This window comes from Schistocerca americana, chromosome 2, assembly GCF_021461395.2.
Source record: "Schistocerca americana isolate TAMUIC-IGC-003095 chromosome 2, iqSchAmer2.1, whole genome shotgun sequence".
NCBI lineage: Eukaryota > Metazoa > Arthropoda > Insecta > Orthoptera > Acrididae > Schistocerca > Schistocerca americana.
Genome location: NC_060120.1, coordinates 557,204,033 through 557,222,155, shown reverse-complemented (window position 1 = coordinate 557,222,155; position 18,123 = coordinate 557,204,033). Strand labels below are relative to the sequence as shown.

At 40.4% G+C, this 18,123-nt stretch overlaps 1 protein-coding gene across 1 annotated transcript in view; it reads right to left on the bottom strand.

The window, feature by feature from the left end:
* The window catches only part of LOC124595721 (E3 SUMO-protein ligase RanBP2), a 294,537-nt gene that overhangs the window by 29,770 nt on the left and 246,644 nt on the right, over nucleotides 1-18,123 (bottom strand). The window contains exons 26-28 of the mRNA XM_047134587.1: nucleotides 11,227-11,375; nucleotides 9,778-10,687; nucleotides 2,730-2,981 (exon numbers count right to left, since the gene is read on the bottom strand). Of these exons, the coding sequence (XP_046990543.1) occupies nucleotides 2,730-2,981; nucleotides 9,778-10,687; nucleotides 11,227-11,375 (1,311 nt within the window). The remainder of the gene's footprint in view (nucleotides 1-2,729; nucleotides 2,982-9,777; nucleotides 10,688-11,226; nucleotides 11,376-18,123) is intronic.

Sequence of the window (18,123 nt, the reverse complement as noted above, 5' to 3'; positions counted from 1 at the left end):
TACAGAACCACCATTTGAGGCTGACTGCAGTACAATTTTACTGCCATCAACTTATATTTCACGGAAAGACCACAAAGATAAGAGAGATTAGGGCTCGTACAGAGGCATATAGGCAGTCATTTTTTCCTCGTTCTGTTTGGGAGTGGAACAGGGAGAAAAGGTGCTAGTTGTGGTACGAGGTACCCTCCGCCATGCACCTTATGGTGGATTGCGGAGTATGTATGTAGATGTAGATGTATATCAGACTAATTTGAAAATTGCTATGCTTACCCACTTTCAGTGGTAAGGGCTTCACTAATTAAACCTGGTGAACTTGTTTTTGTCATTTTTATGTTGAGTATTAAGAATGTGTCTTTACTCATTAGCAAGTATTCTAGCTATAAAGTCCCCAAAACATTAGCGAAATAACATTTAACTAGTTATTGCTCTGAACATTTTCCACAATGAGCATGACTTAGGTGGGTGTAACAACACAGTTTCACGTACATAGTAATTGGTGTGCGTTAAGATTTTTTAACTTCGTTTCTTGGACAATCTTTCCCTTCTCCTCTTAACATTTACTGATGTCAAAAAAAAAAAATCATACTCTCATTTTAATAAAAATATTTTGAGGATACTGTTAACTTTACTTCATTGTGCTCACAAAATCTAAACAGCTCATTTAGAGGAACAATTAATGTAGACTGCAGAACAATTGATGGTGTGGCAACTGATACTTTTCCGGACTATCAAAATCAGTTCTGGCCTTACAAACAAACAGTAAAACTTCTTTTTCATGTTTCTCAAGTTGTGTTCCTTGTAAATTTTGTGAATGTAGAAATGGAAAACAGCCCTAGCAGCGCAAGAATGCTAGTGTGGTAACAGACTAACAGTTACGCAGTGCCTTAGTGTTGTAATGAGCGCTGAACACTAAAATACTCAATGCACCACTTTGTCTTCCCCGATACAATGACTTCACAACCTATTTTTCTCCAAAGCAGAATCTCTGATATAGTTTTTTAAAAAATATTCAACACGTGTTTCAGGCAATGAACAGTTGACATTTAAATCTAGGCTTTCATAATTTCCTGCCTTTTTCTAAGTAGACTCAATTTCCCACATGAATTTCAGATGTTGCATAGAAACCAACATTCTGTCTACCTTAATGTCACTATTTTTTGTCTGTAAAATGAGAGATATCTTCTTGTTTTTATTATGCCAGTGTGAGCTTGGTGATACTTTACAACGTTTTTCCGTTTCTTTCTGGTGAACCTAAAAACTGAATGCATCTTCATTTTTCTGAGGATGTATCTGAACATTTATGAAAAGAGAGAGAAATACCTTATTTAGTGCCAGAGATAAGTAGAGTTTGTTAACTTTTATTTGCTTAACTACATAGGTAATTATTAATCATATGCACTCGCTACACTCCACAGTTCTGAACAGCTGTTTCTATCTAGGCTAAACACTGCTCTTAGGTGTGTATTTCCTCTTAATTTCAATTATTAAAACAAAGTGTAGTTGTTTCTATTTAAATCTGTCATAATATCCCCTACGTTTCTAGCAATTGTACACAGAGAAAGCTTTTGACAATGTTGACTGGAATACTCTTTCAAATTCTGAAGGTGGCAGGGGTAAAATACAGGGAGCGAAAGGCTATTCTCAATTTGTACAGAAACCAGATGGCAGTTATAAGAGTCGAGGGACATGAAAGGGAAGCAGTGGTTGGGAAGGGAGTGAGACAGGGTTGTAGCCTATCCCCGATGTCATTCAATCTGTATATTGAGCAAAGGAAACAAAAGAAAAATTTGGGGTGGGTATTCAAATCCATGGAGAAGAAATAAAAACTTTGAGGTTCACCGATGACACTGTAATTCTGTCAGAGACAGCAAAGGACCTGGAAGAGCAGTTGAATGGAATGGACAGTGTCTTGAAAGGAGGATATAAGATGAACATCAACAAAAGCAAAATGAGGATAATGAAATGTAGTCGAATTAAATCAGATGATGCTGAGGGAATTAGATTAGGAAATGAGACACTTAAAGTAGTAAAAGAGTTTTGCTATATGGGGAGCAAAATAACTGATGATGGTCAAAGTAGAGAGGATATAAAATGTAGACTGGCAATGGCAAAGAAAGAGTTTCTGAAGAAGAGAAATTTGTTAACATCGAGTATAGATTGAAGTGTCTGGAAGTCTTTTCTGAAAATATTTTAATGGAGTGTAGCCATGTATGGAAGTGAAACATGGACGATAAATAGTTTAGTCAAGAAGAGAATAGAAGCTTTTGAAATGTGGTGCTACAGAAGAATGCTGAAGATAGATGGGGAGATCACATAACTAATGAGGAGATTCTGAATAGAATTGGGGAGAAGAGAAATCTGTGGCACAACTTGACTAGACGAAGGAATCGGTTGGTAGGGCATATTCTGAGGCATCAAGGGGTCACCAATTTAGTATGGGAGGGCAGCGTGGAGGGTAAAAATCGTAGAGGGAGACCAAGAGATGAATACACTAAACAGTTTCAGAAGGATGTAGGTTGCAGTAGGCACTGGGAGATGATGTTTGCACAGGATAGAGTAGCATGGAGAGCTACATCAAACCAGTTTCTGGACTGAAGACCACAACAACAACATCCCGCACCATCATGACATGCTGGTGGCAATTTTAATTTCAAGAACTTACCAATCTAGATGCCAAAAACACTCTCACCAATACATAACCACAATTTTTCTTAGTTTACAATACTCACTGACAACTTCTTCTTCTTCGCCTGTATGTACTATTATAGCATCAGGCAGGGGGATAACTGGTTCAAAGTGAGGATCATGGACACTACTACTAGCTGCTGCTGTTTCCTCATCACTCGCTTCTTCCTCCGCAGCGGAATCAGGTGAGACCGATTTCTGTTGATATGAAGCTTCCAACCTCTGAGGTGTCTGTTTCTTCAAGCCACCAAAAACAGTAGAACCAGCACCCTCCCATCTGAAAGTTGACTCAGTACCTAGAAGATGGATAGATATTTATTACTTAACATGCACAGGTAATGACTGAGTTGTAAAAGCAACCCCACGAGTGATAGGTATTCTACAAAACTACTGATTTAGAACAAAATACTCCCTACATAATAACTAATCAAATTAAAAAACCACACACTATTGAATAAAACAATTTTAAAATGTCGTGAAGCTGTCATTTTCACTATCAAGAGTTTAAACTTAACTCCCAGTGTTTTGAAGATTAATAAAGTAAGATATAACTAAACAATGGAAATTCCAGGTCAGAATAGCAACAATATTATGAGAAGGACAGATTGCTACTCATGACAGAGACGGCATGTTGAGTTGCAGACAGGTACAAGAAAGATTCTTACATAGTGAGCTTCCAGCCAAAGCCTTCCTCTGAAAGGAAACACATCCACAAAAGTCAGCACACCTTACACATGCATGACCACTATCCCCCCCCCCCCCCCCTCACACACACACACACACACACACACACGTGTCTCCTTCTGAAGAAAGGAAAAGTAATATAAATTATTTTATACTTAACAAAACCAAACATTAGGGCCCCTGTTTCAGTTTAAAACTGGAAGGCACCCAACTGGTGATCATTATTGATGCCTCATGTAGGACTGCCTGCAGAAGTTTATGACTTTGAGGCTCATTCTGAGAGGAATGCAAAAAATTTATTTAATTGCTTCCTTTTTTTGATCAGTGGTTTCTGGGAAATGTGGGTACACATTTTCAGAGGGGGCGACGGAGGGAGGGGGCGACGGAGGGAGGGGGCGACGGAGGGAGGGGGCGACGGAGGGAGGGGGCCACGGAGGGAGGGGGCCGACGGAGGGAGGGGGCCACGGAGGGAGGGGGCCGACGGAGGGAGGGGGCCACGGAGGGAGGGGGCCGACGGAGGGAGGGGGGCGACGGAGGGAGGGGGGCGACGGAGGGAGGGGGGCGACGGAGGGAGGGGGGCGACGGAGGGAGGGGGGCGACGGAGGGAGGGGGGCGACGGAGGGAGGGGGGCGACGGAGGGAGGGGGGCGACGGAGGGAGGGGGGCGACGGAGGGAGGGGGGCGACGGAGGGAGGGGGGCGACGGAGGGAGGGGGGCGACGGAGGGAGGGGGCGACGGAGGGAGGGGGCGACGGAGGGAGGGGGCGACGGAGGGAGGGGGCGACGGAGGGAGGGGGCGACGGAGGGAGGGGGCGACGGAGGGAGGGGGCGACGGAGGGAGGGGGCGACGGAGGGAGGGGGCGACGGAGGGAGGGGGCGACGGAGGGAGGGGGCGACGGAGGGAGGGGGCGACGGAGGGAGGGGGCGACGGAGGGAGGGGGCGACGGAGGGAGGGGGCGACGGAGGGAGGGGGCGACGGAGGGAGGGGGCGACGGAGGGAGGGGGCGACGGAGGGAGGGGGCGACGGAGGGAGGGGGCGACGGAGGGAGGGGGCGACGGAGGGAGGGGGCGACGGAGGGAGGGGGCGACGGAGGGAGGGGGTCGTCTCAGCTATTTGAGATGATCTGTAAATGTTATGTCACTGTGGACTGTCCTGCTACAGCCATACACATTGATTCTATTTAACTTCAATAAATAAATAAAAATAAAATATTAAATTCCATATAATGTGTGTCCAATTTTTATTAGTCACACAGATGCAAATGGTTGCAGAGAAGTTTTCATTTTGCATGTCAGTACTCCATCTGCTATGGGTTTATTTATCAACTGTCATTTTTGTTTTGAAGTTAAAGTTGTGAAGTTTTGCCACATTTATGAAACTGAATTTTTCCAAGTGCCATTGATTGTTAGCCCATTCTACAATATCATTTCAGCATGTCTCTTACTTTTGAACACAGAAAATGCTGATATGTTGTTTGTGTATGGGTTTTGTAATGGAAACTCAGCTGCTACTTTTAGAAAACACGGTAGACAATTTCCTAATGCCCACTACCAGAAACAGGAATGTTTACTCACATTCTTGCTAAACTGTATGACACTGTTGAAGTGCCCAGCAGTCATATTTCTTCTGCAAATCAATGGAGTGTGGATGAAGAAGAAGAAGAAGAAGAAGAAGAAGAAGAAGAAGAAGAAGACATTGTTCAGTTGACAGAATGTAGTCCCTAAAACAAACACAAGCAGAATTTCTAAATGTAACCATGATCCACAAACAAGAACATGGTTTACATGCATGATCCCCGTCATCATCATTTGAAACGGATTCATCATCTTCAAGGAGGAGATCAAGGTATACCATTGGGATTTTGTTGTTGGCCAATTGCAAATCACTGAGTACTCCTATTAATATTGTTTGCTGATGAAACCACTTTCACTTCTGACAATACCAGTAACACACTTAACTCACATTGGTGGGCCCACAAAACCCAATACGCATTTATCGAGACATTTTCAAGAATGTGTGTCTGTAAATATGCTGTGTAGACGACTGATATGAAAACGAACTTCCAGAATTACTTGAGTTCCTTAGGCTAAAGGCAGGGTTATGTTTTAGCAGCATGATGGAGCCCTTGTACATTCTAGTCGTCAGGTGACATAATCTGGATCTAACATTCTCTGGAAGATGGCTTAGCAGAAATGGTCACTTCCTGGCCAACAATGCCTTCAGACTGAAGTTTAACGTATCACTTTGGTGAAGTGATGTGTTGCACGAGCATTCTTCAAACTGATGAATGATGATCACCATTAAAAATATATATATATATTTATAACATACTGGACATTCTATTGTATGGATGTATGTTTTGTTTATGCAAATGTATCATGAGATGAATGGACACAGCGTACTTGCAAGCCAGGATGATAAACATTGTACCCCATTTGCGGTACCTGCTGGCCGAGAATGTTATTCCATATCTTAGGTTTCTGCCTTGGAGATACAGCTTAATTTTTGGACTTTGTCCTCATCAATGTTTCTGTGATGCTCTGAATAATGTACTAACTTTGAAACATAGTTATTGTGAACAAGAGTACAATATAGAAATGATGTAAATGAGAAGCATTGCATTTATTTCAAGAGTTCGATGTTGGAATTTTAACTTCCAGCAGTAACTGCAGCACTTTGAGGAAAGAAGTTTAATCGTAAGAGGTTGATGAGTGTGCTGAAATAATATGATGAGCAAAATTACCATTTTGGAGACTGGCCAAAAGGAAGTATATTGGGTCTAGGAAACTGGCCACTTATCTCTTTATTTAAAGCATTACTGGAACATGTGTAATTGATGTACCATCTAGATTAATATACACTAAAAAAGGGCCATGCTTCAAGGTTTATTTTTCATAATTAGTAAGTTCTTTGACAGATAAAAAACTTTAAAAAAAATTGACAAGAAATCTAGCTAGCCTCCCAAGAGTGAGGTGAGTACTGAGCAATTTCTTGCTCTTGGGCTTCGAAAATTTCTTGCCCCACTCAACAAATTAGACATATTTGTAGCAGAATTACAGCAAACTGCAAAATCTAACGAGTACAAGCATTAAGTTATGTCAATATGACCTTATTGTTTCAGCCATTCACAATAGCAGCTGTTATGTCTGCTAATGTTTCTTTCGAAATAATTCTAGAAATTGACAACAGGAAACACCACCAGTCAAGGGGCAGGTTGCCCCTTGACTGGTTCTCGTACTACCAGAGTCCAGTTTTTGAGTGATAGTTGGCTTGCATGTCGAGAAAATCACGACACTAACTATAACCAGGTGCAGTCTTTTTCACAAAGTTATGGTATGACGTATGTTTGAGCTGGGTCTCTAAAGTGTTAATAACAGAATGCCTTAGCTCCCAATAAGACTTTACTTCGCTACACAGTATCATGGTATAGAACCAGCGGAACATGCCCTGGTTTCTGCCTGTCAGAGGTTGTTGAAAGGTGAAGTCAACAATGAGAAAGTAAACACACTACATGTACTGGTGTTCTGGATTATGAATAGAAAAGTTTTCCTAAGAGAATGTCAAGACAAACTTAGAACAGCTAGACGTGGTGTTGTTGAAAGAATTTTGAAGTGTGCTGAAGTCCAAGGTGAAATGTATGATACTAAACTTAGCTTACTTGCCTTTGCTTAAACACCTTCAGCGAATATTTGGGCTACATTGTACGAGATGTATCTCTGTAACTAATAAAAGCTGGACACACATTATAAGGAATGTTTTAACTGAATATATCTATACTAACCCCTCCTAAAACATTTAATGTTTCCCTGAAACACCTTGTATATGCTGCTTCAGCCTGACAACATCTTCAAGCCACGAGGCAGCTTATGACCACAACACAGCCTTATATGGGACACTGTGCAGCTGTTGGCAGTCATATTCTACACACATTTCAGCTAGGTGTAGACACACACACACACACACACACACACACACACACACACACACACACTTCATCCTCTACTACAATAAATATAAACTGTAATTGTGGATAATATGTGGTTATAAATATCACAAATTTATTTATTTATCCCTCACAAGAAACTGGGATTTTATTTTTTGAGATATCAAAATGGACTTTTTCTAATAATGAATAAAAAGTTAGGAATGTGTAACTTACTATGAACAGCATAGTGAAAAATAGTAGGAGAACACGGACTTGGGCAAAGGAGTGAAAGAGGAAGCTACCTAGTAGAGTTTTACAAAGGGCATTATTTAATCATCACTAACATATGTTTTAAGAAGCATGAAAGAAGGCTGTATATGTGGAACAGACCTGGGGACACTAGAAGGTTTCAGATTGATTATATAATGGTACAACATATTTCAAAATCAGATTTCAAACTTTAAGACATTTCTAGTGGCAGAAGTGGCCTAAACATAATTTATTGCTTATAAACTACAGATCAGATCTGAAGCATTTGCAAAAAGGTAGGAAATGAAGGAGATGCGACCTGGATAAGTTGAAAGAACTAGAGGCTGCTGAGAGTTTCAGGACTAACATTAGGCAACAATTAACTGAAAAAGAAGAAATGAATAGAACGGAAGATAAATGGATAGCTTTGAGATATGAAATTGTGAAGACAGCAGACGATCAAATAAGTAAAAAGACAAGACCTGATAGATATCGTGAGATAACATGAGATATTGAATTTTGACAAGAGAAGATAATAATAAATGCAACAAACTAAGCAGACAAAGAGGCATACATCTAGAAGCAAGACTTGACAGAAAATGCAAAACAGCCATACAGGAATGGCTAGAGGGCGAAAATAGGGCTGCAGAAATAACATGCACGATTAGGGGAAAGATGGCTGCTGCCTACAGGAAAATTAGAGAGACCTTTGGAGAAAATAGAAGCAGCTGTATGAATATCAAGCTCTCAGATGCGAATCGAATATTGAGCAAAGAAGGGAACGCTGGCAGACAAAAGAAGTATACCTGAGAGCTATGCAGGGAAACACACTTTAAGGCAATATTATAGAAATACAAGAGGACATAAATGAGGAGAGGAGAGGAGATATGATACTGCTACAAGAATTTAACAGACCACTAAAAGACATAAGTCAAAACAAGTGCCCCAAAGATGGACATTCCCTAAGAACAACTGATATTCTTAGGAGTGCCAGCCGCCACAACAAAACTATTACACCTCATATTCAAGAAGTATGACACGGATGAAACACTCTCAGAATTCAAGAACACTTTAATAATTCCAATTCCAAAGAAAGCAGGTAGTGATAGGTGTGGATATTACCTAACTATTAGTTTAATAAACAACAATTGCAAAATATTTCTATAAAGTATTTACAGAAGAATGGAAAAACTTTTACAAGCTGACCTCAGGGGAGATCAGTTGGGTTCAAGAGAAATTTAGGAATACGTGGGGGAATAACGATTTTTAGGAATACGTGGGGGAATAACGATTCTACGTGTTGACTGAGTAGGTAAGTTGAAGAACGGCAAACCTACGTTTATAGCATTTGTAAATTGAGAAGCTTTCAAGAATGTTGACTAGACTACAATCTGTAAGTCTGAAGTTAGCAGTGACAAAATCCAGGGAGCAGAAGGTAATTTATAATTTGTACAAAAACCATACTGCAGTTCCACGAGTCTAGTAACCTACCCCCATGTTATTCAATCTGCACATTGAGTTAACAGAAGAGGAAACCAAGGAAAGAATTGGAAAGGGCATTTAAGTTCATGCAGCAGAAGTAAAAACTTAGAGGTTTACTGTTGACAATGTAATTCTGTCAGAAATGGGAGGGGATTTGGAAGAGCAGTCGAATGGAATGGATAGAGTCTTCAAAACGATATTGTAAGATGAACAACAATAAAAGTAAAACAAGCATTATTGAATGTCATCTAAGTAAGGCACTGCTGAGGGTATTAGATCAGGAAGGGAGACACAAAATGTGGTAGGCGAGTTTTGCTATTAGGGTTAGCAAAGGTAACTGTCAATGGCTGAAGTAGAAAGGATATAAAATGCAGTCTGGCAATAGCAAGCAATGTGTTTTTGGCAAACAGAAACTTCCCAACACTGTATTTAAATTTAAATGTTAGGTGTATTTTCTGGAGGTAAAGAAAGGATCAATTGGTAGGACACATACCAAGACATCAGAGAATAATCAGTCTGGTAACAGAAGGAAGTAGGAGGGATAAAAATTGTTAAGTAAGACCTAGGAATGAATGTAATAAGCAGGATCAAATGGATATAGGTTGTGGTTATTATAAAGAGATGAAGGTTGCACAGGATATGCAAAAGTGGAGAGTTTCAGCAAATTAGTCTTCAGACTGAAGACGAAAACACCACCAACCACCACCACCTCCCCGAATTAATACATGCAACTCAAATAAGAATATTTATTACCTGGTTGCTGTTCCTGTGGCTTTATTTTTGAAGCAAGGTCTGCAAACGTGATGGTCGACTGCACTGAAGAGAATAGACCTTCAGGCTTCAAATTCTCCTCCAATTGCTTTCCTACTGTTCTGTGTTTTTCATCTGGTTGAAGAATACTGTGTGAAGGTTCCATCATGGTTTTCAAATCTGTGCTTTCAGTGGCTGATGATCTCAATATACTTTCAGTTTGAAAGGGTGCAGTAAATCCAAATCCTGGTGTCTTTGAAACTTTGGGCTCACAACCAAATTTACTTGTTGGGCCAAAATTGAACATAAGGGGCTGGTCCTGCACAGATTTTGTCTGACTAGATGGAGGAAAAAGAGTAAAGAGTGGGGCATTGGAACAACTTTCTACCTTTTGCCCCTGTGAACCAAACAGTGAAGTTCCAGTAGCTAAATTACTGATCTGTTTTTCACTTTCAGATGAACGTCCTGGAGTTTTTCCAAACTCTGGTGTGGATATAGCAGCTTTCTCTGCAACAGTGTTTGTTGCAACAAGTGACGCCACCCCAAATTTGTTCTCGGCATCCAATGAACCTGTCTGATCAATTGTTATATTTTTTGCATCACCTGCAGCCATTGCAGGACTTGTGAAAACTGCTGCTGTGTTCCGGGAGAACCATGATGGATTGGTTGTTGTAGTAGACTGACCGAAAGTAGGATTGAAAGAAAATGTCGGAGGCTGCAAAATACCACTGCCCATCTTGGGTTTGATCGGTGTGGCATTAGAAGTAATTTGCTTATTCTTATCCTCTGTATTATCGTCAACTGTACCAGCTGTTTTCTGTCCAAGGGCAGCCAATGAAAAGTCACCTGAACAATTAGGTTTATGCGCAGACGTGTCCACATTTGATGATTCTGCCCCTCTTTCTCCATCTGACTGTAAAAGAAAACAGATGTCAGAAATAGCAAATACAAGAAAACTAATTAACATTAATCGTTTCAAAATGACGTTAGTCGTCGTGCCATTTGCCTACTTGTCATTTACAATGAGTAATATTAGACTAACAGATAAGTAACAAGGAACCTTGAGAAACTTTAGACAGGAGATAAATGAAATAGAGCAACACAACAATTTCCTACTTTTATAATGCTGTCTATTGAAACGTGAAGTTCAAAAATGCACACAGTTTTTGGTAGTCAAATGTAGCCTTGTATACCAAGTATAGATAATTTTATTTATCTGACACGATAAAAATACATAATGTTCAGAGATTTAAACATTTGCTTCACACACAAAAGGCAGCATTAATGTTTGGTTTCTAGTTATTAGTCTACCACTACTTTCCGATCATTTATCAACTAAGCAGATATTTTATGAGAAACTACTGAATTTTACTAACATCAAAGAGTCAGTATGATATTTGCAAGAAGTGTAAGCCTTGCTTGTGTCATATTTTGATTAAATTATTCACATACCTCTGAAGCTTCATCATCTTTACAGCCTGGACATCCTGGACAGCCTGGTTTTCTTCGATATGCATAAAAATTTGAAGGCAACATCAACCTTTCTGCCTCTGCTTTCTCTTGCTCAGTAACTGCTAATTCGTATATCACCTCTGGTGAATCTGAAATGGAAGTATATTATCTCTGTAACATTATACTTCTCACTTGTATCCAAGCAGTGAATGGATTCTTTGCACAAACAATGAAAGAATTATGGGATTTCTAGAAAAGGATGCTTACACATTAACTTACACCTGATATGCTCCATAAAACCAATCACATTCTTATAATATCTTTAATATTACATAACAATGTATTTATATCAAACCAATGGATACTCTAACAACATTCCAAGAAGCAGGAAACATATCTGTACTAATAGTAATGTAGTGATGGTAATAGCCGTCAATAATACTAAGATTCCATTGTAAACAAAGTTTAGATGGATGTACACTGAAAAGCCAAAGAAACCAGTAGACCTGCCTAATATTGTGTAGGGCCAAGCAAGCACGCAGAAGTATCGTAACATGACGTGGCATGCACTCGATTAACATGTGAAATAGTGGTCCAGCATTGAAATCTACAGCAATTTGCAGAAGCGTTGCACTTCTGTCACATTGAACTATTGGTCTCATTCTCGCAGGACCTTTTCCCGGCCGGCAGCGATGTCAGATTTGATGTTTTCTTGATATTCACAGTACATTCATGAAATGGTTGTATGGGAAAAATCCCCACTTCATTGCTACCTTGGAGATGCTGTGTCCCACCGCTCGTGTGCCGATTACAACACTACGTTCAAACTCACTTAAATCTTCATAACATGTCACTGTAGCAGCAATAACCGATTTAACAACTGTGCCAAACACTTGGGGTCTTATATAGGTGTTGCTGACCTCAGCACCATATTCTGCCTGTTTACATCTCTCTGCATTTGAATACGTATGCGTACATCACTTTCCCAGTGTAGGTAGTCAAAATAGTGGACAGAGTATCTTTAGTCAAATGCCTAGCTCTGTCTAACACTACTCATTTCTTACACTCCTGACCACCTACATACCAAGCCGTAACGGGAGGTCTGAGTGAGTAAAAGAAATGCTGTCTTCATTCCCAAGTCTTATTTGTATCCGCAAATATTAAAGTCTTGTAAACCACTGTCGTCCTTTCAGTATACCGAAGCTCTGATGGATGGATTGCACTTGTCCTGTATTTTTATCTGTTATAATTTATGTTCCACTAACTACAAATGTAGAACCTAGTCATTAACACATTTAAATAAAACAAATTTTGCATGTTACTGACCCATTCTGTAAGTTACAGATTTTTGACACGCACTGCGTAACATTGGGGAGTCAAATGAAGTTGTCACAAGTCTCCACATACTGCATACTGTGAAATTTTTCTGACAGTTATGTTTATTTAATACATATTAACTCAAAACAACAACAATACTAAATTACTGTAACACGCTACATTTCTCAATGTAATGTATGTTGCATTGTGTATTTGTTAATACATTTGAGAAATGTTTGGGATTAGCTAAGCAGTTCCAAACTTTTGAGAGACCATTACCGATGAATAAGAACACACAGAAACCAATACCTTTAACAAGGTTTAGTATCTAACTAAAGTTTGGATTAGAATTATTTTTAACTTTTCTATTTTTAAAATTACAGAAAAATACATAATATTTCAATAACATTCAACATATAAAATTCACCATTTTTGTAAGGGATATCAAAACAAAACACAATGAAAGTTAATGAGAGGGTTGTTGTTGCTTATTTTCACCAATCTATTTTATGAAACTTTCTGGCAGATTAAAACTGTGTGCCCGACCAAGACTAACAAGGGGAGGCCGCCAATTGTGAAATTCAGATTCGATTCATACTGCGCATAATAAAAGCTCATGGCCAAAGGTGTAATGTGGCAAAGCACCAAGATGCACTTCTTAGCCGTTGTCGAGAAAATCGACAGTTAAAAGAAACTGTTGCCGTGAAATACTCTCTACGATTAGTAATTTTCTACAGCGTCGTGGCGCAGTGGTACGCGCTCGGGTTCGTAATCCGAAGGTTGCCGGATCGAATCTCGCGCCATGCAACATTTTTTATTATTAGTTTATTGTAATTCAAAAATATATATATATATATATATATATATATATATATATATATATATATATATATATAATAGAGGGAAACATTCCACGTAGAAAATATATATCTAAAAACAAAGCTGATGTGACTTACCAAATGAAAGTGCTGGCAGGTCGACAGACACACAAACAAACACAAACATACACACAAAATTCAAGCTTTCGCAACAAACTGTTGCCTCATCAGGAAAGAGGGAAGGAGAGGGAAAAGACGAAAGGATGTGGGTTTTAAGGGAGAGGGTAAGGAGTCATTCCAATCCCGGGAGCGGAAAGACTTACCTTAGGGGGGAAAAAGGACGGGTATACACTCGCGCACACACACACACACACACACACACACACACACACACACACACACACACACACACATATCCATCCACACATATACAGACACAAGCAGACATATTTAAAGACAAAGAGTTTGGGCAGAGATGTCAGTCGAGGCAGAAGTGCAGAGGCAAAGATGTTGTTGAATGATAGGTGAGGTATGAGTGGCGGCAACTTGAAATTAGCGGAGTGAGGCCTGGTGGATAACGGGAAGAGAGGATATATTGAAGAGCAAGTTCCCATCTCCGGAGTTCGGATAGGCTGGTGTTAGTGGGAAGTATCCAGATAACCCGGACGGTGTAACACTGTGCCAAGATGTGCTGGCCGTGCACCAAGGCATGTTTAGCCACAGGGTGATCCTCATTACCAACAAACACTGTCTGCCTGTGTCCATTCATGCGAATGGACAGTTTGTTGCTGGTCATTCCCACATAGAATGCGTCACAGTGTAGGCAGGTCAGTTGGTAGATCACGTGGGTGCTTTCACACGTGGCTCTGTCTTTGATCGTGTACACCTTCCGGGTTACAGGACTGGAGTAGGTGGTGGTGGGAGGGTGCATGGGACAGGTTTTACAACGGGGGCGGTTACAAGGGTAGGAGCCAGAGGGTAGGGAAGGTGGTTTGGGGATTTCATAGGGATCAGGTTACAAAGATTAGGTGGACGGCGGAAAGACACTCTTGGTGGAGTGGGGAGGATTTCATGAAGGATGTATCTCATTTCAGGGCAGGATTTGAGGAAGTCGTATCCCTGCTGGAGAGCCACATTCAGAATCTGATCCAGTCCCGGAAAGTATCCTGTCACAAGTGGGGCACTTTTGTGGTTCTTCTGTGGGAGGTTCTGGGTTTGAGAGGATGAGGAAGTGGCTCTGGTTATTTGCTTCTGTACCAGGTTGGGAGGGTAGTTGCGGGATGCGAAAGCTGTTGTCAGGTTGTTGGTGTAATGCTTCAGGGATTCTGGACTGGAGCAGATTCGTTTGCCACGAAGACCTAGGCTGTAGGGAAGGGACCGTTTGATGTGGAATTGGTGGCAGCTGTCGTAATGGAGGTACTGCTGCTTGTTGGTGGGTTTGATGTGGACGGACGTGTGAAGCTGGCCATTGGACAGGTGGAGGTCAACATCAAGGAAAGTGGCATGGGATTTGGAGTAGGACCAGGTGAATCTGATGGAACCAAAGGAGTTGAGGTTGGAGAGGAAATTCTGGAGTTGTTCTTCACTGTGAGTCCAGATCATGAAGATGTCATCAATAAATCTGTACCAAACTTTGGGTTGGCAGGCCTGGGTAACCAAGAAGGCTTCCCCTAAGCGACCCATGAATAGGTTGGCATAGGAAGGGGCCATCCTGGTACCCATGGCTGTTCCCTTTAATCGTGTGTGTGTGTGTGTGTGTGTGTGTATATATATATATATATATATATATATATATATATATATATATATATATAAAAACTATTAATGAATTGCTTATGCATGTTGGTGAAGGCGGATTGCTCTCCAATTGTACCGCCTCCATTTTTTCGTTTGCTTAACAGGGTGTACCAAAGCTCTCTCACGTCCGCACTGATTTTCGACGATGTTATAAGTTGCGCTAGGGACCGCACCTACAAGTTAGCAGGCAACTACGCTGTTATGCGGCGGCTCGTTTCGGTCCATTCAACATCTGTCCTTCAAGTGTAACGAGCGAGTAACGGAGTTTATATTTCATACCTGCCACAGCAAATTTGTGTTCGTGGGGTTTCTATTCTAATTCGAACGTTTGACTTACGCTATACGTATTCGTTTCGGAATATCGTTTCTACTTCTTCCGTTAACTATATGTGGTTAACGTTATAAAGCCAATTAACAACATTTGTGAAATCCAACTTTGTTTGCGGAAAACATAATGATGTTCGAAGTCGCCAGTTTTTCCAAGACAAACAACTTTCAACAAGTTATTATATGCATAATTGTTGCAACTGATCTTCATTATATATAATAGAGGGAAACATTCCACGTGGGAAAAATTATATATAAAAACAAAAATGAGGTGACTTACCGAACGAAAGCGCTGGCAGGTCGATAGACACACAAACAAACACAAACATACACACAAAATTCAAGCTTTCGCAACAAACTGTTGCCTCATCAGGAAAGAGGGAAGGAGAGGGAAAGACGGAAGGAAGTGGGTTTTAAGGGTGAGGGTAAGGAGTCATTCCAATCCCGGGAGCGGAAAGACTTACCTTAGGGGGAAAAAAGGACAGGTATACACTCGCACACACACACACACACACACACACACACACACACACACACACACACACACATATCCATCCACACATACAGACACAAGCAGACATATTTAAAGACAAAGAGTTTGGGTAGAGATGTCAGTCGAGGCAGAAGTGTAGAGGCAAAGAAGTTGTTGAAAGACAGGCGAGGTATGAGTGGCGGCAACTTCTCGTTATCCTCCAGGCCTCAATCTCCGCTAATTTCAAGTTGCCGCCACTTGTGTGTGTGTGTGTGTGTGTGTGTGTGTGTGTGTGTGTGTGTGTGTGTGCACACACACATTTGGGAAAAAAAAAGGGTTGCATGGCGCGAGATACGATCTGGCGACCTTCGGATTACGAACCCGAGCCCTTGCCGCTGCGCCACGACGCTATAGAAAATTATTAATCGTAGAGGGTATTTCACAGCAACAGTTTATTTTAACTGTCGATTTTCTCGACAACGGCTGAGAAGTGCATCTTGGTGCTTTGCCACATTACACCTTTGGCCATGAGCTTTTATTATGCGCAGTATGAATCGAATCTGAATTTCACAATTGGCGGCCTCCCCTTGTAAAACTCGGGACCTTTGCCCTTTGTAGGCAAGTGCTAGACCGACAGAGCTACCCAAGCACGACACACAATCTATCCTCACAGCTTTACTTCCACCAGTATCTCGTCTCCTACTTTTCGAACTCCACATTCTGAAGTATTTCTTATGTTTCATCTCAGCCAATGCACATTATAAACTGTGTTCAAGTTAAACTGGTTCCTTGCATTTGTTTTTGTCGTCACCATAGTAGTAAATTCACTTTCCCTATAAGAAGAGTCAAACTGATGAACTTTTTCTTTGATGGATATTTATCACAAATCTTCCTAAAAATTGTTCCTAGTTCTGTTTTAGAGGAATCTACTTTCAGTGTGTATCTTCATTTACTCCACGAAATTCTGGTCCGACTTTAATGTCACATGTGAAAATATTCAGATTTCATTCATAGAAAATTGTTTTAAAATCCAGTTACTTGGCAAGTCTCCAGTTCAGGAAAATAACTGACGGAATTTACTAGCAATCGTAAGTGCTGACTTATTTAACGTGTGATGAACAATTTTCACTATTTGTGTTAAGTACCACTGTCAGTTCTGGGAATTTCAGCTGTGTGCTGGGAAAGCTCCTATCTGTGAAGAGAATGAACTTTATTACTATCTTCGTTACCTGAGTGAGCACATTCAGAAAATCAAGTGGAAGTGTTTCTGCTGCTAAAGTGAAAAGAAGCATAAACCAATGGCTGACTGTTGCATTTGGAGCAACTTCTTTCATGAATGTGTGGAATGCAGAGTGAACACCCAACATGGAAGGTGTTATCTGTATGTATACCTACCAACTTCAACAAGTGCATCTCACATTCCTCAACAAAATTTTTCAGTAATCGGAAAACTCCTATTCTTCTTTAACACTTGTTATCTTTTACATACTGAACATAAGAAAACAGAAGGGAACAAGATACAACAACCGTTGCAGTGCACAGAAATGAATTCTTACTTCATTGGGTGCCATGGCCAAAATACAAAAAGTAATGTCCCCAATAAGACTTCTGATTGTGTTGTTTGAAAGAGAGATCTTGTTTATCTTTTTCTTCTGTCACTGTCTAGAAACAGCATCACTGCATCTAGTAAGCAAGGCTTGATGGCAGCCATCCTATTGTAGGATGTTCCTGGTTTTCAACAATTTGAAGAGTGATTTGGTACGGAGTTCAAATTATATCTTCAGTTGACTTCTTTTTGAAAAAGAAGTACTGTGAAAATTTAAGGCCATTAGTCAAGAATGTAACAACTGAATTAATAGCATTTACATTTTGTTACCTATGTTGTTTATGAATTTACTATGAAGCACATTCATTAGCCTGAAGTCTCTTCATGTTTACTTGCTGCTTGTGCCATTTATTTAGCTACACATTGAAATAATCTCATGATGATCAATATAGTATTGCCATACTTTGTCCACTGCATTTTACCTCATAAACCTGAGGTATGTATTACCTGAGGAAGGAAAGATATGAACTGGTCAGGGTAGTAGCACCATATTTACATCCGAAAAAGACAGGCAGATATTATAAAAGCATATGATGCAGTGTTTTGAAGACTAGAGTGCA